The sequence below is a fragment of the Maylandia zebra genome, linkage group LG3, assembly GCF_041146795.1.
Source record: "Maylandia zebra isolate NMK-2024a linkage group LG3, Mzebra_GT3a, whole genome shotgun sequence".
NCBI classification, from domain to species: domain Eukaryota; kingdom Metazoa; phylum Chordata; class Actinopteri; order Cichliformes; family Cichlidae; genus Maylandia; species Maylandia zebra.
This window is the reverse complement of record NC_135169.1, coordinates 39,986,716-40,014,329: the sequence shown is the minus strand read 5'-3', so window position 1 is coordinate 40,014,329 and position 27,614 is coordinate 39,986,716. Positions and strand designations below refer to the sequence as shown.

The following is a 27,614-nucleotide window of genomic DNA, read 5'->3' as shown; positions in this document are numbered from 1 at the left end:
GGATTACTGAAGGGGAAGGGACAGGAGCAGGCGCACGGGGTGGATGCTAACGCCAACTACGAATGAAGGAGACTGACAAAACGCCATGTCTGACATAAAAGGCTTGTTCACTTCACGGAAAAAAAGAATTATATATAGAGTTAAGATGTAATAGGCTCAGTAGTTTGTTTTCAGCAGGCTTTCGGCGTGCCTGTTTAGATGTAGACTGCAAACAGCTCTTACTTTTCCCTTACTTGCAGGAGTCATGTTTAAAAAAATAGGTCACTCAAGCTCCCACTTGAATACGAGATGCTACATAAATTTACTTTAAATTTGAAATGAGCTACTTAACGTTTGAATTGAGTAACAGAAGTAGATCAGTGAGAAACATATTTTCTCGCCTGAAGTCACCGTGATGAAGCTGAACTCAGAAGTACATGGAGTTATTATTCACAGTGGATAATGCTAATGCGAGAGAGATCTCTTGGAGTGAATTAATCACTTGATTCTGCTGATCTGCTTAGCTCTTCTGTGTGATTTAGCATCTCTTAGCTAGCAGGTTTTTAATTTTATTATTTAAATCGTTTATTTTTATATTTTTTGGATAGATAGAAAGGCTGAGAATACTAAATTTGAACATGCTAGGTGACCACCAGTGTTGGGTAAAACAGGCTACAATGAGCTACAATCAGATGACATTTTACAGCAGCACAGGCATGTTTCTTTCTTCACACTTGCACTACATCACCTGATTTCAGTTTTAAAGGGCATCGTTTTAAATTTTTAAGGGTGTGACAGTAAATGCAAACTGCGTCCAAGACAGACACAGTTGCTTTACACTGCTAACATAACTTCAATTCTCTGCAAAGATCTCTGCAGATAGCATGCTAACACAAAGCTAGCCAAACACCCAGAATGATGTTAAAGCTGAAAGTATGCTGACCCCAGACCAGCCGCCTGAGGCTGATCTTCAAAACAGGCAGTGGTCAGCATTAGTATTGTAGCCTCCATTTCTACAGTAGAATTTCAGTGGATTGATTTTGTTCTCAGCTTTGCATTAAAAGAAAGACTGTATATACGTCCTCATTAGGATAGGGATTTATGCTAATGAGACTGTTAACTTATTAACTGATAATCAGGCCATTTACAGAGTAATGCAAAAGTAATGCAGCAGGTTGTGCGTTACTTACTCCAGAGAGTAATTAAGTAACATAAGCACTTTTTTAGAGTAACGAGTAGCGCTGTAACACATTATTCCTTTACTTAGTCATCTAACTACTACCTCAACACTGATGACCACTAATAAAACTCAAGTTTAATACTAACGTTGCTCTCTGTCTGCCGTGCAAATGGTAACGTGTTTGGAAATATGTCAATGTTTCAAGTGTGTGTCAATAAGAATGTGTTTATGCAGATTTAAATCTCGATCTCAGTCCAAGTGAAATCAATATCCAGCAAGTCATCCATTATAATAATCTAATAACAGTCGCACCAGTCAATTTAGAATGATTTACATCATCTGCTGCATCCCATTGAATAAGGGGAGGTATCGTATACGGTAATCATCATTATTGTCATCAGTCTGTTCAGGTTATGAGTGTCTGATTATTAGTTTAGGAGCTAAATCAATGTGTGGTGTTTTGCAGTGGCTGAATTGTTGGACAGATTATTTTCTCTTTTCGCTTGAACAAACTTGAAAATGGTTAAAACATTTCTGAAGAATTCAGAAGTTTCTAATTATCATAACATTTTAAAAAGTCTACAATATGTAAACATTTTATATGACTGGAGAAAATTCAGTTGCATTTTATATAGTGCCAAAATACAGAAATCAAAGCTAAGAGAAGCTACTTAAGTTAAAAAGAAATGCTGCACATTGTGCTGTATATGGAGAATTAGGTCAATTTAAGTAGATTAACATGGGTGAATGTTGGATTATTGGTTTTTAGTGTAGATTACTTAATGGAAATAAGAATAAATTTTCCTTTCTTGTGGTTTATTTCTAAAAACAAGTGTTTTCAAGTCACAGCGGATAGTTATACGTTATATTATTATTAATATTATTATTATTATTATTATTATTACAGGATTTTCATATTTATGCTGAAAAACTGTCATGGTGAATGAGAGGTGTATATGTGCAGGTAAATACGGGTATATATGGTTGATTTGTTGATAGTTGATGACGATGATGATGTGAAGTGAATGACCCTTTGCCTTGATTGTACGCCGGGAAGGGTTCTAGCCTAGGTCAGCATAACTAAGGGAGGGTCGGGGTCACCTGATCCTGCTCTAACTATAAGCTTTAAACAGAAGCATTAAGCTTAAACCTGCCATCTATAAATGACAATATGTTGAAATGTTTTTTAAGCCTTTTCTAAAAGCCCTGCCTCGTCTCATACATTCCCATCCCCACAGCGATGTCTTTGTTTTTTTGTTGCCGTGCAGGCGTCAGTGCAAAAGCCCAGAGCATGTTCTACAACAATTTCAGAGTTGATTAATCTGTCTTTTTCCAGCAGGCTCATATGAGGCGCAACGCTGTCTGCTTTCTAAAAAACCCAAAAAAAACAACTGACAATCAAATTTTGTGTGTCCCTCTGTTACTAACCCATGTTTCTCTTGGAGTGTCTGGAAAATAAAGACAGTGATCATGATGTTAACCTGTTCTTTGTATTTTTTCTTTCTTTCTCTCTCCCCTTCATGCCTAAAAAAATAGAAGTGGAACAAAAAGGTAACTAAATACCAACAACTTTTCTTTGTCTTTGTCACCTTGCATTTCCATTTGGGCACGCGCTTGCTATTTTCCGGTGACGGGCCGCTACGGCAACTTTTCGTAGGACCATTGTGTTGTTCGCTACTGTGGCTCAACATGCATTTCATGGGGAATATCTGGTTTTTCCATGAAACACCGTTAGGGAATTTCATGTACAGCAGCGTCCAAAATATTAATTAACCTTCCGACCCCATGCCTTCACTTCTTGTTCATCAGCAGTATCAACCACACGGGTTCTGATATCCAAGCCATCGCAAACCTCCTCGCTGCTGAAATCTCATAACCCCGGCGTGTTTTTATTCCCTGTAATAACTGAAAATTCTTCCAGCTCTGCGTTATCAGCTGCATAATATTAAAGCAGAGGGCTATACAGGTTGATCAATAGCTTGTCCAGTAAGCTGTCAGCATTTTTCATTATAGCTCTAACATGATGATGACTATAACCTTCAGGGACTAAAAAGAGTCAATACTAGGGATAAATCATAGCAGCTGTATTCTTACCTTATCAGCACTGTATGATGCTGCAAAACATATGCTAAAGCTACACTTGTGCCCCAGGAGCTTTGCACCGTGTTTGTAGTCTTACCTTTTAACACGACCTGGAGAATTTGTTCGTTGTCAGATGTTAACAATAAAGATGTATCGAAGCCAAACCGCAGAAATGGAATGAGTTTGGCTTTGATACCTGCGCCGCATTATCTTTTTGCACGATGCCATAAATATAAAGCCGGGTTCGAGTTAAAGATGGGATTGAAATCATTAAACGAGTCGAGAGCTCTGCTGAAGTGGCCGAGGCAATGCATTTTTTTCGGTCTCGTTGTAGTCATTAGTTAGTGGCGTGTCGCGAAACCAAAAGCAACGAGAACGAGCAGCGAAGGTGAGTTACAAACGTTTTACCGATGTGACGGGCGGTGCTGTGGTAACGGTTGTGAAGTTCCCCATGAAAGCCATGTGAGCCTTTGTATCGCTCCTCTAATGTCTTCCATTCACTCCTCCATCTCTTGCATCCTTGAAAACAACAAAAAAGCATATTTTACAACCTCCATAGAGCCCAGTGTGCTGTCAGAACAAAGCTTGCCGACTCTGACCTTGTACCCCAGCGCATCTTGTGTTTCTCAACCATAGAAACGGCCCTCTTAGCGTTTAGCTGAGCACCGCTGAGATGTGTGCCGAGGCTGTATGTCAACAGGACGCATCTCGCCACATTTTCACCTGCAGGTAGACAACATGTTTAATCTTAGGAGATTACAAGGGAAAGAAGCCTCTGTGTTTTTTTTGTTTTTTTTTTCTTCCCTGTCTCTTCCTCGACGGAGCCCGCAGCTTTTACCTCTCAATGGATCCACGGCTAGAAGCTGTCAGCGCACTGTCAGGCTGCTGGCCTGCTACAGCGGAGAGAGCCTTCTCGCACACATCGTTTTTATTTCTGATATTCGTCTGGAGCAAACCTGTTGAAAGTGGGGGAAGCTCTTAATTGTGCCTTCTTTTCTGCCTGTGTTTCTCCTTCGTCTGCTGTTTTAGCTTTCGTTGTTACATGTGTTATTGTTTGTACAATTTTAATTGCAGTATTAAACTCTTACGCTGTGTTGTTGTTGTAATTCTGTATGCAGATGCAATCTACTTAGAAAGAAAAGAAAATTATAATTGTCTCAGTCCACGATAATCCATAATGAACTAAAATTAGCTTTCCACCATTGACCCTCTCCAGCTGTATTGGCTTTATCAGATCTGACTACAAACCGGTTTACATATAATTAGTTTATTGTGTGTGGGGCTGTAAATCATGTCACGGGGCTGAAAAATGTCATGTAGGTGAAATAATGGACAGGCTATCATTACACAGATGATGTCACTTTAATTTGTTTTCTTTCTCCTAAATCTCTACCTTGGCCAATAATTGAACTGCAGCTATTTATCAAAAAATTTAGGTTGGGGGGGGGGGGTTGTGTCTTTAATGCTGTTTACTAAGAAGTGCCGCTGGGGTGCTTTAACCAAAGAGAAGAATGAAACCTATTTTCTTCCCTGGCACAGTATCTAATTGGATGTGAAAAGAAGCCATTGTGCAAAGTTTAACTGAAACTAAAGGGAACCAAAATGGTAATTTGTGTGTGTTTCTGTGGGCGAGTTAGTGGTGTTCGGGTAAGTTCCATCAGTGACTTCTGACTCGTTTCTGCTCTGCATTAAGTCAGCAGAGATAACCCTGACTTCATTTACTCTTCTCTCCCTCCAAACTCAAAGCCAGTTTATTCAGACAGATTGTAACTACCCGCCTCTGGGGTCCGGTAACTGTAGTCGAAGTATCATATGTAACAGCTGAAGACTACAGTAAGTAATTGAAAGCAAAGCAGTGCTCACTGCACTGGAGACACTGTTGGAAATAATGAAAAGGCTCATTGTGGGTTGGGTTTTTTTGTTATTGATTGTGTTCTGTTTAATTTTAGTAATAAAATCCAAATAATTCTAACTATCAGTGTTCTTCACGCAAATCTTTTTTTATCTGCTTTTCTTCTAAAACTGCCCATCTTAACACAGATTTCAACCTGTTCAAGTTTGTCTCTGATTCGTCTGTCTAATACCTGCCAATGTAACTCTGTAATTGTCTTTCCCCATTTTTGGCTCCTCAGTATTCCTGTGCCCAGGGCTTCTGCGGAGGGTGTACCAGAGCGAGCATCTCTTTGAATCGGACCACCAGTCCGGAGCTTGGTGCAAAGACCCTCTTCAAGCTTCGGATAAGATCTACTACATGCCTTGGACACCCTACCGCACGGACACCTTGACCGAATACTCATCCAAAGAAGACTTTGTCGCTGGAAGGCCGACAACGACCTACAAGCTTCCGCATCGCGTTGACGGAACGGGCTTTGTGGTCTACGACGGGGCGCTCTTCTTCAACAAGGAGCGCACACGCAACATTGTCAAGTTTGACCTGCGAACTCGCATCAAGAGCGGCGAGGCCATCATAGCCAACGCCAACTACCACGACACGTCGCCGTACCGCTGGGGAGGGAAATCAGACATTGATTTGGCTGTTGACGAAAACGGCCTGTGGGTGATTTACGCGACCGAGCAGAACAACGGGCGGATTGTGATCAGCCAACTCAATCCCTACACACTGCGCGTTGAGGGGACCTGGGACACGGCGTATGACAAGCGTTCGGCATCCAACGCCTTCATGATTTGCGGAATCCTTTATGTGGTGAAGTCGGTGTATGAGGATGATGACAATGAAGCGACGGGAAACAAGATCGATTACATCTACAACACAGAACTCAGTAAAGACGGCTTCCTGGACATCCCTTTCCCCAACTCCTATCAGTACATTGCTGCTGTGGATTATAACCCCAGGGACAATCTGCTGTATGTTTGGAACAATTACCACGTTGTCAAGTACTCTCTTGATTTTGGAGCATTGGACAACAGGCTAGGTAAGACCAGCTTCTTTATTTTTCATATACATGAAATGGCACTGAAAGACTTGAAGGTGTAAGAGAATCTGAATGCATAGGAACATCACATGAGCAGTGGATTTGATTTGCACACATAGAATTTGAAATGAGGATCTCATTAAATTTGAATTGTTACTTTTTTTTCTGCAATGAAACAATGATGCAATTTCAGATGGCAGGCACGTAGCAGAATCCTAGCCTTCTGGCTAGGTGTCATTCCCAGTGTGTTTATCAATGTTTGACCAAAATTTGACCAGTGATTCCCAGCGTATTATTTTTTTATCCACTACCCTTTCATTTTAAAAATAAGCCGTAAAAGCATTCTGATGTCAACGACTTTCAGACGTGCCCTCCTTTTCATGTGTCTGATTCCATCTGAATGAGTCACTTTTCCATAAAAGTCATGGCGGCTTCAGGTTGAACCTACTAACGTTTTTGTATTGCATTCACCGCTGAATGAAGTCACATTAATGGAAAGGCACGTACAAGACAAGTACTGCATATGTGTCTCATTCATTTATTCAGATCACTGAAAGATATGATTTTGAGAGCGTGCTAAACAGCAGAAACATGAAAAAAAATCTAATTAATTAATCTCGCAGAAATCTAAAGGAAGTCTTTTTTCAGACCCTGAGCTGTCACAGAATCACAGTTTATGAGCTGAACTTTAATAATCATGTTATTTTGTTACTACACTTTGCCTCCCTTCCCTTCTACAATAACCACATAGACTGTGTATCACTTGCGGTCATGTAGTACATAATATTGGATGAGCGACTATATGAGGAAGCTGAATGCAACAATGACCTGTCTGGGTTCATAGTGAGCTCATTGCTATACGATCTGACATGCCTACCGGAATGTCAAACTGAATTTACATCAAGGGCCAGATGCACTCTACTTTGAACTTACTGTAAGAAAAGTAAATTTCTTTAAAATTTATTGGAATTTCCAACCCTTTAATTGTTTATCTGTTACTTAATTACTTTGGTGTAGCATGAATGACAATTCAAGCTTAAAATTGATGAAAATACAGTTAAAATGTCAAGATCTTTGAACTCCGTCCAGATTGGACTTGAGGTTGGGTTGATTCTGTCCCCCGGGCCTTATGTTTGACACCCCTACCCTGGGCGATGAGTGATTTTACTTTACTAATGACTCTTTTGATCTCACCCCAGCTATTTTTAAACTTTTTATTAGCGTGTTTGTTCTGGCTGACACTTTTTATGTGTTGCGTGAAGAACAGCTTGGCATGGCACGTCTTGTTTTTGTCGGATTTTGGTCAAACACTGATAAACATATGCATTTATACTTAAAGAGTGTGTGGGCTAGTGGCAATTGGCTGTGGGGTATGGTGCTCAGTGTATTTTGATTCGTCCCAAATTGGAAGCGAAGCACAGTTTAACACATGGTGACGTACTGCAGACAGATGACTATTAAAAACTGTGCCTAGCATAAATCTAAGCACCATTTTTAGCATTCATATGATGTGTTTTCTTTCATCACATGTAACAATAGGAGAAAAGATTTTTTAGGCACAGAAATAATAATTCTATTGTCTTAAATTCTCAGGCGCGTCGCACATTTTCCGTTTAACTCGAGAGTTTTTCCGCACATTCTTTAGCCACAGGCTTAGGGCTTTTATTCAGTCTGGCTGTTGACTTTGAAAAAGGAACAAGTGACTGCTCACATTAAACTTCCCAGAACTCTTTTGAAAAGTCTAATTTCTCCACTCCATTGTTCTTTTTATAAATTGGTGCTTGTTGGGAAGCATAAAACGGAGAAAAAGAACCTGTTTTGACACACCAAGGTAATTCTTTGCGCTATCTCATCAACAGCTCCAGTCAAAAATGTCACAAGTTATTTGACTGTGAAATCCTTACTCCTGCTTTCTCTATGGAGCTTTATTCTACCTGCCGCTTGCCAGTTTAATTTATTTTCTTTAGCTGGCTGCTACTTTTCTCAAAAATTTTTTTTTTTTTTTTTTTACACATCGAGTCGCGCTCCAGCACACCCTGTAATGCATTCATTCTTTCAGTGGCCGTACTTACAGCGTTCACTTTTGACGATGCATGACTGTCCAAAATGTAATATGTCGTAGTTAAGGACCTTAGAGTGGTGTTATGTGCTTTTTATATTAGATGGTTCGGCGTTTATACGCAGTGGTCACACATTTCTGTCATGTAGAAACTTGCAAGTGCAAAGTCTCAGCAGCAGACTTCCAGTGAGAAGTGTTTGATTGTGTTATTGGCTGCTGTTGCAGAACAGGCTGCCCTCCAAAGAGTCTGCTGCATAAATATAGATAGTAAAATGTTGCATTAAGTGAATGGATGGAGTTGCAGAGCAAATATAAACGTCAGATAAACAGACTGATCGAGGAATGAAAGAGTGATTGAATGGGCTCCAGAGTAAGGAAGGATACAGACTTAATCTGAATAAAGCACTGGCTGTTAGCTTCCACACGGTTGTCTCTCACGAGTAGCCTAATTTTAAGATGGCAGGATAGTCACAACCACATTGTTTGAATCAGCATCGGCGTACCACTTCACTGCACACAAATTAGTCTGTACTCGCAGCTGTATTGCATTGTTTCTTCCATTAATTTGCTAGTCCGGTGAGGATGCGCAAAGAGGAAACCTGGAAACATCTGTCAGAGAAAAGCACAACGATGAACCAGCTGAGAAAGTGTGGAAAATGAGGATATGATTCCTTTTGATGCAACAATGTGAGTTGTTTTTAAGCTAAAAAGAAATGCTAAGTGTTAGTTGTAGTTCATTCTGAGTCATTGTTGTCATTCAGCGAGCCCAGAACAAATGATTCGATGAACCACAGAACACTAGAGAGTCAAAAGCCGATGTAGTCTCTTCCTTTTCCTGCAAACATGAGCTTCTGAAATTTGATCCAGTGTCATGATCACAGTGCCTGTTAGCGCTTACAGAAAGGTGTCATTCTCTGATCGCACTAACACAAGCTCATTTCCACTTGTGCTTCCACTTCCACGAGCATGCCTGACCTGCCACAGCAGTGGAGCATGGTACATGGGCAACAGAGCAGCAGATACATGGCCAGACCCACAGCTGGGGCTCCATTGCCGTATGCCCAGGGTACAGCACATGTTACGGGGGGAGTAGGTTGGGGCAGGGGGATGATGACTGGAATTGCCAAAACCACATTACAACCTTAAAAAATGTGTCCAATTTAAAAAATCTACAAATTAGGTTGGATGTGCACACTGGCTGTGAGCTTCACTTAATTGTCCACTTGCAGCCTCCTCAACAAGCCGACCAGTATTTTGATCCAGACAGGATGTTTTTAAAGACAGATGATCCATGCACAAGTGTGCTCGTCTGATAATTAATTTCATTAACTTGCAGTAGAAAGTGTAGCTTTTAGTAGGCAGATATAAAAGCTCTGTTATCACTTTTCATGATCGCATTCAATGCTGATTATGTGAGGATAGCTGAAATAAATTTGCTGTGTTAATATTTTTAAAGCATAAATGAAAATAAAGCTTGAGGACAACACTACATGAATGGTTAGTAAGCATGCATGCAAGCATGAACTTAAAAAAAAAAACATGGTGGTAAATGGAAAATATTACAAAGGCCAAAGCAACCTCTCTAGAGCATGTTGATCTGACAGTAGCTGACTCTCAACTATCCATCAGCCAGCGCTTCAAATTCACCTTTTGTAGTGTTTTTCACCTCCTCCATCACTTTGCGATTCAGCTCAATCATCTCCTTCACTGAGGACAGACTTCACGGGATTGTTTTAGGACTACGAAGATTGCCGCCCAGCAAGTTGAGGAGCTGCATGAAATTAGTATCAACGCTGTTAGTTGAAGACCAGGCAGCCAAAAGAAAAAAAAAAAAAAAGAAATCCTTGAAAAAATTGATGTTCCAATGAAACCAAATATGTCCCATCACATGGACAATTTTCTTACTGAAGGACTGCCACGGGTAACAACTGAAAACAATTACTCCTTCTCTCAACTGCTTTATGTTTACTGTCATTGGTTCTCATCCAACAAAGTGCTAATGAATAACCCTGAAACAGATCCTGAAATGGTTCATTTGGAAATATACCAGTTTTTAGGTTTGTACCTTGCTTAGAAAATACCAAATCAAACATATTTTAACTAACAGTTTCAACTAGTACGACCCATCTCAGCTGGACTTTACGCTAATCAGCAAAGGTAATTATGCTAACATGCTAAACGACATGTTAGCATATTATTCACTTAAAAAAGACCTCCTTTAGATAAACAAACACGATAACTAATTATCGTTTGTATTTTGATGCTACTGTGTTCTCACTATATACTGGAGTGTATACTGGGGTTAAATATATTTAACCTCGCTCCTGATTTTTAGCACTGCATGTAGCGCAAACAACAGTCAAGTCAAAAACGGACTTTTACTTTGCGGGTTTTCATCCAACGCAGTAGAGACAACAGAAATGACACTGTGTAGTTCTGTTCTAACTATTCATTAAGTCACTAAGGATCACTGTTTCAAAGAGAAGACTGCCATTAATTAAATAAAAGAACAATAAAGTAGATTCAGAGCATCAGAAGACACACAAAAGCTGATGTTGGAATTCGGTGTAATGAATTGTGCATTTGTTGGCTTTACAATTTGTTGGCTTTACATTCTTGAATGAACAGATCAACCCTAACTTGACCGCAATTCCCTGCGTCATTTAAAACATGCGACCCAAGATGCTGTAGAACAGGTTACAGAGCTGAGTCATTTTCACATATTTATTGACTCTCAAGCTACAAATTTCTGATCAGATCTCAGTAAATGTAATAAAGTTGCTTCATTTACCGTCTGTAACTTTGCAAATTGTGGGTAAAAGAGAGGCAGCGCACTGCAAACAGTGCTCTGCAGGAAATCAGAAAATATCCATTATCAAAGCAGACTGTTTTCTTACTCTCGCAGCAACGTTAAGTGGGGGTGAAATTTAAATCTGGCATGTTATGCTATTTGTATTTTTATGTTTAGTTTGATCACCTGTCTGTGAAGAGGAATATATGAGATTATTATGCATATTAATTTAATTTAAAAAACACATTGAAATGTTCTTGTAAACTGTGGTTATGATTAAGTTTTGGAATCTTCTAGTCGTAATTAATAGTTCATAATTATTCTATAAACATTACATTGATGTAATAAATATTCTAACAGCTTTCAGAATATATAAGATCCCTCTAGTTCATGATTTACTACCGTGCCGGGAAAAAACAACAAACAATAAAAGGACCCCTCTTGACAAATGATACCCTGCCTCTGATTGTAATACTAAATTCTTAAGTCATTACAACAGTTTAAAACAATGAGACATGTATATAACCTCAAAAGCTTTAAAAATAGTGCCCCTGCTAGCAAACTAGCTAGCTAGCTAATTGAGAAGCTAGCTAGCTAGCTAAATATCCCTCTCAAAATTGTCTGTTGATTGTTGATCCCTCTCAAAATTGTCTGATCTTCCCTTATGCTGCCAAGATGGCAATCATCTTGAAATATATACAGCTGTTCACAATACTATTTTTTTTTAACCTTTTTTTCTTTTTATATGTTCTTAAATACACTTATGTAAGCCTAAACATGGAAGCACGTGATTTCCTTTTGCAGTATGTGTCTTGATCTTAGCGATGAATATTTTTGCGTAGCTCGCTTCCAATGAAGTTATCTCCACAATGACGGTATCAGTTACAAAACTATAAAGCTTTTTTCCTGACAAACTTAGCTGTGGAAAGGACTTTCTCCAGGCCTTGACTTTACCAGACTAACCTCTGTGCTGTCTGCCACAGTGAGCATGAGGCGCTCGCTGCATTAACTCCACAGGACAGGAAAGGCAAGGGCAGCCACATGAGAAAATTTGCCTCAGCCTCTCTCACCTGCTGCTGCTGTCTGTAGCAGTAACATACCATCCATAAGTTAATATTCCAAGCTGCTTCCACAGCCTTTTTATGCCGGCGTAACACCAAGACTCTGAGAGATTTCTATGTTTAGCCTCACATCATCGATTAAACATTATAATTAGAGGTGGGAATCACCATACATCCCACGATACGATATTTTCACAATACTTAACGCACGATACGATATTATTGCAATTTTTTTTAATATTTTGCGATATTCAGATTCTGTACAGAAAGGTAAACTTTATCAATATTCATTTTATCTAATATCAAAGTCTCACACTCAGTCTTTCTCTCATTTAAGTCAGTTTTATTGTTGACAAACTGAACGGTTTGTATTACAGTCTAGTCCAACTTAATTGAATGCAACCATCTGGTACAATTATAGCTATTCTGAACTATGCAATTTATGAAAACTATGCAGCCCATTCAGCAACTGAAGAATTTGAAAGTAAATTAAAACAAAAAATAATTTTACATTAAATAAAAAAGTTTTAAACATAATTAAAATAAAACGTCTTAAATTAAAATAAGTAAACTGTCATGTTTATTGCTGCCAAAAATAAGTTAAACACATTTGGACAGTGAAGGAATGTCAGGATTCTTGCTCAGAAAAAGGATCAACATGCTCTGAAGTCAGAGCACAAAAACCTTTTTTGTAACAAAATATCGATTTCTGCTGTCCCTGTATCGATACATTATTAGCAAACAAAATATCACGATACTACACGGTATCGATTTTTTCCCCCACCCCTAATTATAATGGTGTGTTTGTTGTGAATGGCTTTAATTATGCCTGATTATGACACTTTACAGAAATCAGCAGTGCCTCTGTGGTCTTTGATTCATCTTGCCGTTTTAGTCAAACACCCTCTCATGTCTGCGTGTGTCGCTGCGTGAGTGACTGTTTTCATCGACTCATGATTGGTGCATTTGATGTGGCACAGTTGGTGTCATGGATACATTCATTGTCTGACAATCTTGTAATTCTGCCACATGTTGCCATCTGGCCCAGGCACAACGCCAGCCCTGCTGGCCTGGAGAGAGTCAGCAGACGTGACACCCCGACCTTCATGCCGAAACAGCCAATGTTTTGGACGTTCGGGCCATCTTGGCTCTATTTGGAAGAGCCTGACACATGCTAAATTGATTAAGACTGTCTAAGCAGTAAATGCAGGCTGGCAAAGTCGCTGCAGATAATGTGAGTGTGACTCAGTGTGCTTTTAAAGGCAACAAACTGTTGTCCTTTCTGTTCCACTGCTCATGTGCTTGGCTTAGAATAACTGTCATCACTTTTTTCTGCTTTTTTTTTGACAAGCTATTATATAGATTCAGAGATACCCTGCATTTGTCATATATCATCATAGTTTCTTTTTTTATCCTTACAATGCTTTGAGGAATATAATGCTGAGCAATTCAAACCAAATGCTACCGTTCCATAAAAATGCAGCCTTTTGCTTGCTGAATGAAGCCCTTTTTGATGTTGGGGCTTAGGAATGTAGGCTACATGCTTATTTGCAGGCGAGGCACTTATCACATGCCTGGTGCACCTCTCGCAGAGGGCAATTTTCTTCGAGGGAAAGTGCAAGGTTTAGGATTATAGTCGAAAATGATTTTTCTAACACGTGTACGCAAATCTGTGCACCCAACCCTGATGTTGCACATACACAAACTTATGCACAAATTCTTCTAGCAAACCCTTTAATGCCGCAACACAATGGCCTTCTGTTAGTAATGCAGCTTTAGATTTTTTTTGCACTGAGAGAGCGAGCTCGTTGTCGTTGTTTAAGAGATGTTTTTGGATGTTTCACAGCAGGGCTAAAAACAAATTGTGATATATTAGCAAATATAATTGCTGTGCCCATTTTTCTGAGACTGAATTAGGGGAGACCTTTGAGCAGGTATGCCCATGTTTCAGGTAGTTTACAATGTGCCATGTGCTCATACCCTCTCTGTGATACCCTAATATATATCATATGCGTCTCTCCTCCTGACTGGTCATCCATCACTGGCCTTGGCGGCTCTGCCTTGATCCAGAAATCATACACAGATCACCTGTGTAGTGAGAGAGGTGGCAGGCAATCCCTCAATTAAGGCCAACAACCAATCCATCTCTCCTGACGTTTGCAGAAATGGGAAAAAAAAACATAAAGTCACAGTCAAAGTTCTTTGCAAGACAAATATTTGATTTCTCGCATTGTTTGTAGTGTATGCATTTGGGTGTTTTAGTTCCGGGATCTTTTCCACCACATCTCGTCTTTTATAACTCCTCATGTGTGATTTTATGTGAGTATGTGTGTGGAAACTGGTTTCTCTAGAGCCCCCCAAAATTGCCACAGTAAATTTAACAGGCTTGGTAAGCTCGGTGGCCCACAAGCTCAAAGTGATTTATTTTGGCCAATCAACAGAGTAAATCTGATTGGAGGCTTCTAAAGCATCTTTAACTCTCTTTATCACCAGTGTCAGATTGGCCGTATCCATTTGGCCCTTTCTGCTGTTGGTTGACGGTATTTTGAGAAGCTTTGCTCTTTTTCTTTTTCTTTGGCAAACGGTGGGACCTTGGAGGAGCGTGCTTTTCCTTTAGTGATTTCGCAATTCCCGCTGCGCGTGTCCTCGCACCTTACTTTTTCCTCTTTCTGCCTTCCCTGATATGTTTGACGATGTTTGGCTGTGTCACTAGCCACTAGAGACTCAAGGTTTGGCTCTAAGGATAAAAACTCATTCCAGCATTCTTCCTTGTAGCTTGATGCTAAATATTGGGTTTCTGTACACTGTGAGTTTGAATGCAACCCTATCACAGCTTTGTCTTTCATACTGTAGACATGTAGACTTGGAACAGATTTGCATACTTCTTATTACCACGCTTCACTGGTAGGGCGAATTGAGCGCCTTTTCGAGATGTGAAAATATAAATGTAGAGATTAAATTCAGAAGATCCTGTTTTGCAAATGCACAAAAGCTACGTTCACATTAGGCTAAAACACTGCTTGTTTACTGCACAGCTGTGGCTAATTCATCCTTCAGTACTTCAGGATAGCGCATTTGCAGGCAGACTTAGCTCATATCTCTTCTGTCATTTACCTCAAACACAGTGAGTGTCTCTCCAGGCCCGTGTCCATGTGTGCATACATATCAGCCCGGTGCATACGCTTCTCCCAGCACTGTGTGACCTCCATCGATGCCCTCTCAAGTCCTGGGAAGAGAGCTCGGGAATGAGAAATTAATTGTCAAACAATGCATGGCTCCCATCCATTATGGTTCTCATCATGTCAGATGATATCGAAGCATTACCGGATGTCTGGCTGCATAATTTACTGCACCTCCTCCCCACCAACACCCACAGCAGCAGCAGCAGCAGCCCCGCACCCACAGCCCCAGTTACACTCCCTGATGGATTTGTAGGCTTGTCTCAAAAGGTTCCATTTAATGGCAGGACGACTTTCATCATAATTATCATCATTTTATTTTCAACCCATTCCCCTCAACTCATGAGGACGTGTAGCATTTCAGTGGGATTGTATGACATAAACATTAGGGAAATGAGTGAATAAAGCCGTGAAAGTAATGGCTACTGATGTTGTGTTATGAAAGAGATGCTACTGCTTTTATTATTTTTCTCTGCATAGATGAAAAAAAAATGTCCCAAGATAAAATTTTACATTATGATTCTGATTTATGATCGCTTAGCTGTTGTCTGAATGAGTGAACAAGCCAGTTCTCTTTGCCATATCAGGTTAGAGCCACATTGGGATGTAATCTCTTCATTTTACATTAAACATTTTGTCTTACATTTAGAAACATCAATTAAATGTGCTTAAAGTGAAGCTAAAGAGTCATAAAGTTTATTTCTTTTGAGCCTGCTAGCATGACATGCAGCATTGATGTATGTTGACTTTTATGACTATCAATTTAGTTCAATATCCATTTCTACAGAGAAGCTGCAGAAAGCTGATTCAAACTTGTTGGACTTGTCTGAAATTAGAAGTTTGGTTTTTTTTGTCTAGAGTTGATGAAAATATTGACACCTTGCTCTGTACGATGAAGCTTGCTAGCTTTGCGTAAGCCCTGCTAACGGGGGGAAGCAACAGGTGTGACTCTCTCCTTGAAGGAAAATTAAATTTAAGCACTTTTTAAAGCTTCCTAGACAAAAAAAAATCATATCATATTAAATCTTCTGCAAGTAATCAAGGGACTAACTAGCAAGCTCTGCAGTTTAAGCGAGCTACATAGCAAATTTTTAACCTATCTTGCTCAAAGACGAATGCACTTATGCCACAGTGAGGTATCCATGGTCCTCTGTCTGACCACCCACAAGTCTGTGGTCACAGTTAGTCAGACTTTAATTATAGTTAATCACCAAATGGGTTTTCACCCAAATTATGCTCAAGCTCACATTTGTTATTCTCAGTAGATTTCAGTTCTCATTACTTTGTGCAATAAAACCAACCAACGACAAGAAAACTCGCTTTTTTCCACAAATTACAATTAGCTACTATTAGCTACTCTGTTAAGCTAATGAACTGTTAAGAGCCACCATGTTCTGGTTTGTCTTGATGCATGCTATGCATTGCTTCAAACAGGAGAAACAAATAATCAGACTTTTAAATTGCAAGTATATCACACGGGAATGTTAACATTTTTTTCTTGTTTTGTTCAACAGATTAATTGGAACTGATTAAAAATGTCGTGTACACTACCTCATTTCCTTGAAGAATCCAAAAGCTTTGCCTTCAACATGGTACCCAACAATGTCCAACTTGGGTGGACATCACAGCCACACTGTAATTTGCTCAAAAAGATCTTCTCACTTTTACTTTATACCTCCTATTTCTACAAAACAGTGCTGATGTCATAAAAAAAAAGTAAGACGCAGACAAATTTACAACGTGAAAGCAGCGCTCTCAGATCAAACATCCAAATGACAGAAGTATCATTATGGCCTGCTAACAACCTTGATCGTGGATTCTGGCTTCACGTACGATTCAGTCTAAAAATATAGCAGCTCACAGAAATCTCATTTCACACGCTTTAAACAAACTTGAAGAAAGTTAATGGGTGACATCACACATAGACTGTCCAAAATTTACTACAGCCCGGCTGAAGATGTAACGCATAAGGGTTCAAATGCTAAAATTAGGAGGTAATTGGGTTCAGCGCGAGGCTGGAAGTGTCACTCTACTGGCTGATGCTCGTTTCATTTTTACCCCCAAAAGCCCTTTCCAGCTCTTTTGATCTCGAGTCTGCAGAAGTTTCTCCGAGACGCAAGTCTGCTCACGGTGCGGAAAGGCACGTCACATGAACCGGATCCATTTCATAATAGCATAGCAGGTTTTTTTCCTGGAGCAAAGTAGAGCGGGCTTATCTAATTGTGGGAGCCACGAGCCCTGGGATACAGAAAGAGAGGCTAATTAGTTAGAAATGAATGCTTTGAAATGAAGCACAAAGCTCTATGTGTGGTGGAAACAGGCTTCACACGTTCGGCGTGGGGCGGGGGGCAACAGAAGCGAGGTGTAAATGATGAGTGCAGCTTGCGTTTCAGTGAGAGTAGAAGTCAGAGTGCCCACAGAAGTTCGCTACTATCCTATGAATGAAAAGGTGGCTGGTGGTGCACGAACATTCGGGACTTTCAGGAGCCCTCAAGCTTAGAAAGCAGGAGCAGCTCGTAGCTCTTATTCTTTTTAATCAACTTTGCAATGCCTTTGAGAACACATCGAAGCTTAAATATACAGAAGAGGAATCACTTTGAGGTTTGATGTCATTTTATTGAAGTCGAAGAGGACGCTGAAGTGCCTGCTTTGTTTCATGAATCGAGAGGTTGCTGGCATTGGAACATACTTATGGCCTTATTCCCGAGGAATCTTTGCGGTATTCCGCATCATTATAATGTGGAATCTTTTCATACAAAGATCGCTGTATAAAATATCTGGGTAATAAAAGAGTTACTCCAGTTCATTAAGAGACTCAAACCAAAATGTGACAAGCCCTTCATATCGTCCCGTAAGGTCACAGAGTAGTTCCTCGGGGCATACCAAAGACCTGCTCGCATCGTTTTCCCCCCCTCTCGCTCTCTCGTTGTCACTTTGAATCGAATGGGGAAGCTGGCGAAAGCAAAACAAAATGTCCTTGTGTTGTCTCCAAGGCGATAGTGCCTGCAGACTGTGGCTGCTGTCTGCTGCTGCTGGCTTTTCTCTTTTTTTCTCCTGTGCTCATCGCATGGAAAAGATATTTAAGTTTGCTCAAGGACACTTTCTTCTCTTTCATATGTGTGTGTGTGTGTGTGCGTGCGTGTGTGTGTGTGTGTGTGTGTGTGTGTGTGTGTGTGTGTGCAGGCATATTTAACATGCAGTATGTAGACAGGACATTCTGAAAAATAATTTGACGGTGGACTCAACGGGATCAAATGGAAGAATGGAATTACATTCCAGACGAGGTTCCCAGTGACTTTAAATTAACCTCATGCCGTGATGGTTATATCCTCCAGTCATATTTCTCTGTCGTATCACCGGCAGCATTCAGGGAGGTGGCACGATGAGTTTTATCATCACTATTCTAAAAGAAATAGTAAACTAAAGAGATCTTATGGCCTCTGACTTCGAGAAGCAGTTGGCGTTTTTCAGTTTTTTGGCAGTGTTTGTTGACAAAATATTCAGAAGGCTATTGCACACGACATAAAATTTGTCATTTCTCCATTTTCATTTGTGTACGCGGGTTTAGCGTCTAAGCAGAGTCGTGCAGTACAACATCCTTTATGCTTAAAGCGTGAATTTCACCCCATCGGCTACTTACTCGGAAAGATTTTCACAGATTCAACTTACGGCAGACAAATAGCTACAATCTCATTTTCAAAACAAGCTGTCCTCCGAAATGAATAACATTAGTCTGGGAGATGAGTGTGCCAGAACCATCTATAAGAAGTAACACCAAAAAGCTACTAACATTAAATATAGAGAGGTTGTATTTTGGGGGGTAATCTTTACCTTGGAAAGAAAGTCAGTACATCACCTCCTTTTACGCTGTGTATAAAGAGAATAGTTTACAGGGGAAATCTGACCGAATCTCACAGTCGTGCAGTCTTTTAAATTAGTTGTCGTTATTTATTGATGAGCTTTGAACCTCTTTTGCTATCAGTGCTAACACTCCTGTAGTGTTTTACTTACAAATCTATGTATGCATTAGAGGCCAGCTGATTTATCGGCAGATTGATGTTATTAAATCTGATCAAACATTAGCTATTCAGGCATTTGTAAAGGCCAGCACTGCAACTTTGCTGTTGGCAACTTGTATTTGGAGTGCGACAAACACAACACCTTGATTATCTAAGTCAGCAGTCCCCAACATTTTTTGCGCCACTTAACGGTTTATGTCCGACAATATTTTCATGGACCGGCCTTTAAGGTGTCACGGATAAATATAACAAAATAAAACCAGTACCGGTACCAGAAAAAAGAAGATTTATGCATAACACATGGGAAAAGACCCAGGGAAACTGAATTAACGATAAAAACAATTAAAAAAATAAAGATATAAAAACCGATAAAAAACATGAAAACCATAAATTTCACACCCGAGCATCAACTTTCGCGGCCCGGTACCAAACAGCCCGGGGGACCGCTAATCTAAGTAGTTGGGGAGAACGTAACCAGTAAATAAATAACCACATCTAGCAACTGTTTGGTAAATCTGTATTTGGTGTGGCTGAAATAAAAATTATAAATCAAATCAAATCACTTTTATTGTCACATCACATGTGCAGGCACACTGGCACAGCACATGCGAGTGAAATTCTTGTGTGCGAGCCCCACAAGCAACAGAGATGTGCAAACACAACAACACAAACGAGCAAAATGAAATATATAATATAATATATAATGAAAATATCATCCGATATCACCAAATATCTGTATCGTCTGAAAAATCCTATATCGTTCAGGGTCTAGTATGCATGCACGTTTTTGGAGGTGGTACAGAATATTCCTATTCCTTTTCCCAATTGCCTATTCAGTCTGGTTCTTACCAAGCAACGTGAGCCCAACATAACATTGGATAGCCTCCAGCACACCTGCGACCCTGAATGAGATAAGCAGAAAAATTAGATGAATGGAACAGCATAATTAAATCCTGCCATCACATACTTAATACCACTTTGTTTTCATGTGAGAACTGTACAGGCTTTTCAGGGTTTCGGCGCTAGCATCTAATGCTTTAAAGCATTAGCTATGTGTGTCTTTTATATACAGTCTATTACCAACAGGAGCTTTAGCCCTCTTGAGTGCACTAAAACAAATAATGGATCAATTTATTGCTGATTACATTCTTTTTTTTTTAATTCTAGCATGAGTCATACGAGGAAGAATGTACTCCTCTGTATATTTACTCAGCAAAGAATTACCTCATTATCCGTTTACAGTAGTGTGCTTACATTAGTCTGCATTTATAGGTGTCTAAGCAAAAAACACGCCCTCAGCAAAATCCCTCACGGTCACAATCACTTCAGTATCAGCATTCCTGACCAGTACAATCATCCCCTTATCCTAACAGGCCCCTCAGCACACCTGTTTAGCCACCAGCTTATCTTCGCCGGCGCACTGTGACCTTTGCTGACCCCCATATGAGCTGTGAATATCCATGATCAGATTCCCATCAGGTGCTCTAATGGTTTTTCTTTTACAACACGCAGTTTTAGCACCTCCAGCTGATTTCAGTTATCCTGAGATTGATTGTGCTTCCCCTTTTCCAGGGTTTGGCGTATCGTATACGAGGTCATTTCTTCTCAAATACAGATATGAATACGCGTAAATGAGTTATCTCATAAATAATGAAATAAATAGACTGGTGGTGCCCTTGAAGATATTTCTTCGTCCCATTTCCACGATGATCGCAGCTGAAGGCTGCTGCGGAGCAGATTGATGACGCCGGTTAATAGGGGATGTAGGATGTAAATGGGGATGTCTTGGTCGGCTGGTGGAAATGCTAAATAAGTATTTGAGCATTCGTGTGGTTTCTTTAAAGCCCTGTTGACGGGTGGCAGTGTCAGTTTATGATGCTGACGAGGGCTGGCGTGTGTGACTGTACATTTGTGCTGGGCTTATTTTAAGCGCTTGCACCCATATCCACTTCTGTGACAGCCTGCTGTTTGAAATGTTTGTGTTTCCCACTTACCACTGTTGTCTGCTACGTGCGCTAATTTGTGTTGTTTTTGTTTTTTCCTGCCTGCGATAGAAATTTGGAAGTTGTAAAAGCTGCATTATCGGGTAGTCGGGAGTAAATAGGCTCTGCGTGCCTTTAGTTCACATTGCAGCTCAATGAGGTTCTTGTTATAGTTCCGCTTTACTGATGGAGTGCCTCCACAGGAGTGTCCAAGGTACCTGCAGATCTTGAAAACACAACAAACTCTTTTGTTAGCGGGAGAAGACAAATACTCAATCAGTCTGGAACTCTCGCCGCGGCGGCAAACTATTTAATCAACCGTGGCTGTCGTCGAACGCTGTTAAGCGTTAAATGCATTGACTGCTGATAGAAGTCGGATGTCATTACAGCCTCCGGGGGCTTCTGCGTCCCCAACAGCGGCGCTAATTTATGCTGTCTTATTTTGCTCCTACCAAATTTACCATACAGAGAAATTGTCCGATTGTAAATTGAATCAGAGGGAATTGCGTTTCGAGGAGGATGGGAGGGAGTGAGGGGGTGTCTGTTATCTGAGCTCTCTGGGACGCGTGACGTCCATTACGTGTGCCAACCTAAAATCAACCCTCATTACATTTTGTTTTGCTCTCCTTTCATACAGAGATTAGTACCATTTGTCACTTCTGTCATCTTGATTGTATCTTTGCATTAGTCGGAAACGACAAATGTCACAAATTGCATTTTTTTTCTTTTTGCTGAGGTCCAAATTGTGTGGGTGTGTGTGAGAGAGAGAGGGAGAGCACTCTCATTTGTTTAAAGAGTCTACAGCAAGCTTTCTTCTTTCGAATCGCTTTCAGTAATAGGATCACGACATACAGAAATGTCAGGGTAGCAAAAATAGCACTGTATAAAGAATAATACAGATTATACATATTATTAAAATAGAGTAAAAATATTCCATTGGGCATATTTTTGTAGACTAAAGCCAAGCTTTGGAAAATGCATTATGAAGCATGGCCTCCCCATGTGTCCTCTGACCTTCTCTGGCTTAATCGAGTCCACGCATTCATAAAAAGCCTGTAGCTAAATTAATTTGGGACCTCTATTTTCCAATCAGGGGCCCAAGGGAAAGCTTCTAAAAGGGACAGGATGGATGAGAAGATGGCGTGATTGATGACAGGGAGTCAAAGAGCGGTATGTGCTTTTGAGTAGGAGGAAGAGGATTACCGAGCCGGTGTGCGAGCACATCTCGGTGCACGCCGGTGTTATGATAGCCTTTGTCCCCCAACAGCTCAGGCAAACAGCGTCATTAGCAAAAACCTCCTGGAGTGTAACCGCAGGGAAGACTCGCATGCAGGAAACAGGTATTTCAGTTTGTCCCGGCTGACCTCGAAATAGCACGGAGCTACAAAACCCGGGTATTGACTCGCAGAGATATGCCCTCGTCAACAGCCGCATTTAGACTACACAGCTGGAAGTTTGTGTAGTGTGTGTAAGCTTAGCCGACGGGGGTCTAGAACTAGACCAAACGCACACCCGTGTAAGTCACACCTGCCAGTTCCAGTTGATCCTCTTTGAACTGTTTTCTTTCAACTGACACATGGAGAAGGAGGAAAGAATAAACCCACATGCATACACTCAGGCTTGGGTTTTTTTTCTACCTGCACCAAAATAAATTTTCTCTCAGCGACACAGACGGAGTAAAAAAAATTATTAAAAATTAAATTAAAAGCAAAATTATTTGCTTTCAAGTTTCTTAAATTTTTTTTTTACATTTGAATTCATCGGCTCACTTTGTCGTCCCCTTTCTCTTTGTCGTTTCCTAGAAACGTCCTCCTCGATAATGGTGTACATGGATACCACGACCACAACAACGAGGACCTCCACCAGACCTCCTGTTACCACGACAACCACGACATCCAGGACCACCACCACCAAGGTGCCCGCCACGACGCCTTTGGTGGTCCAGTCGCCACGAACCACATCGGCAGTGGTGGAACCGTACCAGACGGTCTTGGAAGATTTGGAGCAAGAAGATGTCAACGCGGCCCCGGCCACCGCTAAGCTACCAAATCTTAGGGTGGAGTACTGCAGTCCACTGGTGATGATGGACGTGTCCTGGCCGAGGACGAAGCAGGGAACGTTAGCCAAGATGCCCTGTCCACCTGGATCATTAGGTATTTATATTTATTTATTTTGTCCTGTCTCACTTTACTGGCCGCAGCAGATGGATGTCTAGTTCTGCTTGAGGTTTCTTCCTGTTAAAGGAGGGTTTTTCTTTCCCACTGTCGCCAACTGCTTGCTCATTGAGGAGAATGTAATTGCTGGGCTAAAGCGCCTTGAGACGGCTGTTGTTGTGAATTGATACTGTACAGTTAAATAAAATTGTATTGAATTGAATTGAAGGAAAAGTTAGAGCAGGACTAAGACATGAGCATGTATGGATAGAGCCAGGAACATCTTGTTGCTAGGGGAAAGTGTATATTCCCTGACTAGCTAGCAAGTGGTTGCTGGACTTTGCTAGCTGTTGCTAGGTGAAAAAACGGTTGCAAAGAGGGTGCTGCACCAACACCCTGTTAGTGAGTGTTTGCAAACTAAATCAGCCACAAAGTAACCATGTGGATGGAGTGAAACTTGAAAAAGTTGTCTCATCACTGAAACCAACCAATTTCAAAAGGTGCAACTCTTATTTTGAAGGTGAACGACTCCTTTTCAAGTGGTTGCAGAGTTACTGCAGACAAGTTGCCAACTTTTATGCAAACAATGTGTGACTGCAGCAGTCTTATAGCAACCAAAGCAATCTCAAGGAGGTTTCAGTGCAGCATGCTACTTTGCAACTAATTTTTCTAGCAACCTCTGACAACCACTGTCAATACACATTTTTCCCCAGTTACTAGGTTACATGGGGTCAATGGCAGGTCTTTACACCTGAGTGGGGGCTAAGGTAGTGTATTATCGTCCCAATAAACTCAGAGATAAAAAAGTAGTAGCAGCAACTGTAATTACCCATGATATTCAATCTAGACTTCCATAACAAGCCTACCTACGCACAGATAAAATTGAACTTCACGGAAAGAAGGTTCTGGTCAGTGGCCGTCCGCTGCTCCGAGTACTTGGACATGGGTTAAATATAGAGAATTAGTTTCACTACAGGGATCAATAAAAAGATATCCTTCCAGGCTGAATTCCTTTACAGTTGCTTGGTACAAATAACATAAGTTATCCCGTGCAGTGTAGGTGATGACATTTTTAGTGCACTCACTTTTAAGGTCTTTCCCCGGAGAAGAGATTTAATTATCTGGTGAAGCTGTTGGCTTGTACGCTGTTTCTGTTGTTGTCGTTGTCATCTTTTCTGTTGTGGATGCTGTAGCATTTGGAACTATTCTCCCAGATCTCTTCATTTTCTTTGGTCAAAACCAGGAAAATAGGTTTGCACGTGCCTCACGCACCTCAGATGGGCGTATGATTTATTCATTGCGTTTCCTGCCGCTTACATAATGCCAGTGACATTACGTCAAATAACGACCTGCAGTTGACCTAATCACTCCCTGCAAATCTCAAAGATTCCCATGTTTAGAGCTGAAAGCGCTCTCCTGATGAGATACGCGGATGTGCTTTCTTTGCTTCTCGTCTGTGTGAGGATGTCAGCTCTCTCCTTAGGAGACACAGTCTACTGTGAGCCTCTTTGCCTTGATGTTGTCACCGTGTGTGTTTTGTTTATGTTTACACTCCCCCTGCAGCACTCATTCTCTCGCCTCCTGTCCTCCTAACTCACTCTCTCCTCCTGACTCACTGATGCACGGCTAAAGATAGCTTAGCATCGCATCTGTGTGGAAACTGGTAACCGGCACGGCGCACGGCCATATTTACTTCTTGTCTCTCAGGGCGCAATTCATGTAATTAATTAGCGGCTAAACACGTTTGCGTTCGGCTCTTTTGAAAGGGCTGCTGCGCTTCATTTGTCAGGCATCGGGCCTTTGTTTGTGCGTGTCTCGTTCGAGCCCCGTCGCCGTATCGATACTAAGAGAATGGAGGCCTGAGTACATCGAGATTAAATCAACGTTGGCCGGCTTTTGATATAAAAGCTTTACCTCAGGAAGTAAAAACTCGGGGGGAGCACTTCATATTTAAATGGAACCTGGCTATGATCAAATTATTTTTTAAGGCCAATCCTCTCGTAATACACGGATGAAGATTATAGTCCATCCATCCATTTTCCATCCAGAGTTCAGGGCCAATCTGTAGCAGGGCCAGATTATGGTAGGAGAAATTAAAGGGGTTACCTACTACATTCATACAGTTGTTGCATCAGCAAAATAACTCAGTGTTAATAATAAATGATTAAAACATAAAACAAAAGCTGTCATGCTTTATTTTATACATAGTAGAGTGACATCATAGCCCCCAAATCCTGCTCGAATGCTGGAAAAAGTCTGTTCGTTTCATCAATCAGCACCGAGATTCAGGCCCACACATTTACATACAGTCTTCATTACTGGGTAACACCAGCACCCATCGAGACCTCACTAACAGGCATCACATGGCAAGATAAGAGGCACACATACCCCACCTCCTCTCAGCGCTACTCTTCAAAGCCATTGCACTTCAGACGGCACTGCCAAGCAATACACAACTGTGCGAGCTTCCTCTGCCACTCGTTGAAAGTTCCTCGAGCTCCTCTTCCATGTACCATCACTTCGCCCGCTGTCATCCCCCAGCATTCCTCCGACTCCCTCTTCTTTCTCCCTCTGTCTTTTATGCCCCTTTGCCTCTAAATATAGGCAGAAATACAGAGTCCCTTATCTTATAAACCCATCAAACGTACAGCTGTCCAAGGTGGACCGGGGAAGGAAATTATATGTCAGTCAAAAGTTCTATCTGTTAATACCGGCAGTCTCACCCTCCCTTTAAGTACAAGCAAGGGCGATTTAATGTCAGCGTGTAGCCGTGCTGATGTCAGCTATGAAAATATGGGAGCAAATTATTTGAGGCGCGCGGCAGAACGAGTCAACAAGCAAGCTGCATTTCTACATTTCTACCTCGATGCCATTTTGCAGTAACAGTGAGTTCAGCTGAAAGCGATGGTAGGTACAGCAGATTCAGAGGGGCTTAACAGACACTGGTCAGTTTCTGGATGTGTGTTTGTGCTAAAGTCAAAAATGGAGCGTTTTGCAAGGAGCTCACTCACCGGAGCACCTCTCTGTCAGCAGAGAGCCCGTCTTAATTGACCTTCCTGATGAATTCAAGCTAGGGCAGACTTAATTGGTACCTATTTTGGTGCGTTTTCTTGCGTATGCAGGAGCCGAGCTGTCACACACATGCAGACGCCGTCTGACTTTGAATGATTAAATACAGACGCCGCGTGGGCAACTCCAACTGGCCTCGAGTGAAGCAACTTCATTTCAGTCGCTATAAGATAAAGCTGTCCAATTACATTTTTCTACATCCATTAATTTAATCACTTGAAGAGTACTACACAAAATATGGATAAAGTTGATTGTCTGAGCGTTTACAAACCCAATCTAGTAAATCTGACGCAGTTCTTCCCACAAAGCCTCTTAACTCTCCTCCCTATCTCTCGTTCGCTCTCTAGGTGTGGCCTCATACATGTGCATGGGCCCCGAAGGATACTGGGACTCCCAGGGGCCTGACTTTAGCAACTGTACCTCGCCTTGGGTCAACATCATCAGCCAAAAGGTAACAAAAGTATTGGAAAAGAAAGATGCACAGATTCACAGGGTATATAATTTAGTTCATGGACTGCTTTTGTGTGTGTGTTTGTTTTTCCTGATTAGCAATTATCACACATTTCTCTTTAGAATAAAATTGTGGGAAAAAGCTTGAAGATAGCCTGGAGGATTTGAGCTTAAATGTATTTGGATTTAGCTTGAACACAACGGCACCCTTTTACCTTATTCTGACGAACGTTCGCCGCACATCACAATGCACATCGGGGATGCGTACATCATTTGTACTCAGAGGACTTTAGTTTTTGTGTGGGGTTTTTTTTTCTCCTTTTGTCCTATTGTCTCTTCTTAATTGGTCCATTAATGTCATCGATTAGCCAAAGGCTTTACTCAATAGAAAGGTTATTCTTGTGCGTGCATGTGTTTGGCGTGAGTGGGTGGCTGGGTTGGGTTGGAGTGAAAACCAATACCACAGGATCATAGTGTAATAGCCTGCTGTGGGTAACAGCTAATGCAGACCGCTTTCTGTCTTACATGAACCGGCGGTTATTTGCATTCTATACTTCTCAAGTGCAAACGATTCGGATCTCCTCCTCTGCAGGCGATTTATTATGCAAAGCTCCATATTTATAAAGCTCCCGTTGTTAAAATCTGTAAGGGAATCAAATCTTAAAGGAGGGGAAGGT

General features: G+C 41.0%; 1 protein-coding gene across 21 annotated transcripts in view; it reads left to right on the top strand.

Annotated features, from left to right (window-relative positions):
• The window catches only part of LOC101465762 (adhesion G protein-coupled receptor L3), a 266,208-nt gene that overhangs the window by 153,012 nt on the left and 85,582 nt on the right, over window positions 1-27,614 (top strand). For 15 of the 21 annotated variants that reach the window (XM_076881846.1, XM_012919994.3, XM_076881845.1 and 12 more), the window contains exons 6-9: window positions 2,696-2,710; window positions 5,374-6,174; window positions 23,068-23,418; window positions 26,835-26,938. In XM_076881846.1, the coding sequence (XP_076737961.1) occupies window positions 2,696-2,710; window positions 5,374-6,174; window positions 23,068-23,418; window positions 26,835-26,938 (1,271 nt within the window). The remainder of the gene's footprint in view (window positions 1-2,695; window positions 2,711-5,373; window positions 6,175-23,067; window positions 23,419-26,834; window positions 26,939-27,614) is intronic. The other 6 variants (XM_076881844.1, XM_004554470.4, XM_076881853.1 and 3 more) reach the window with 1 other exon arrangement.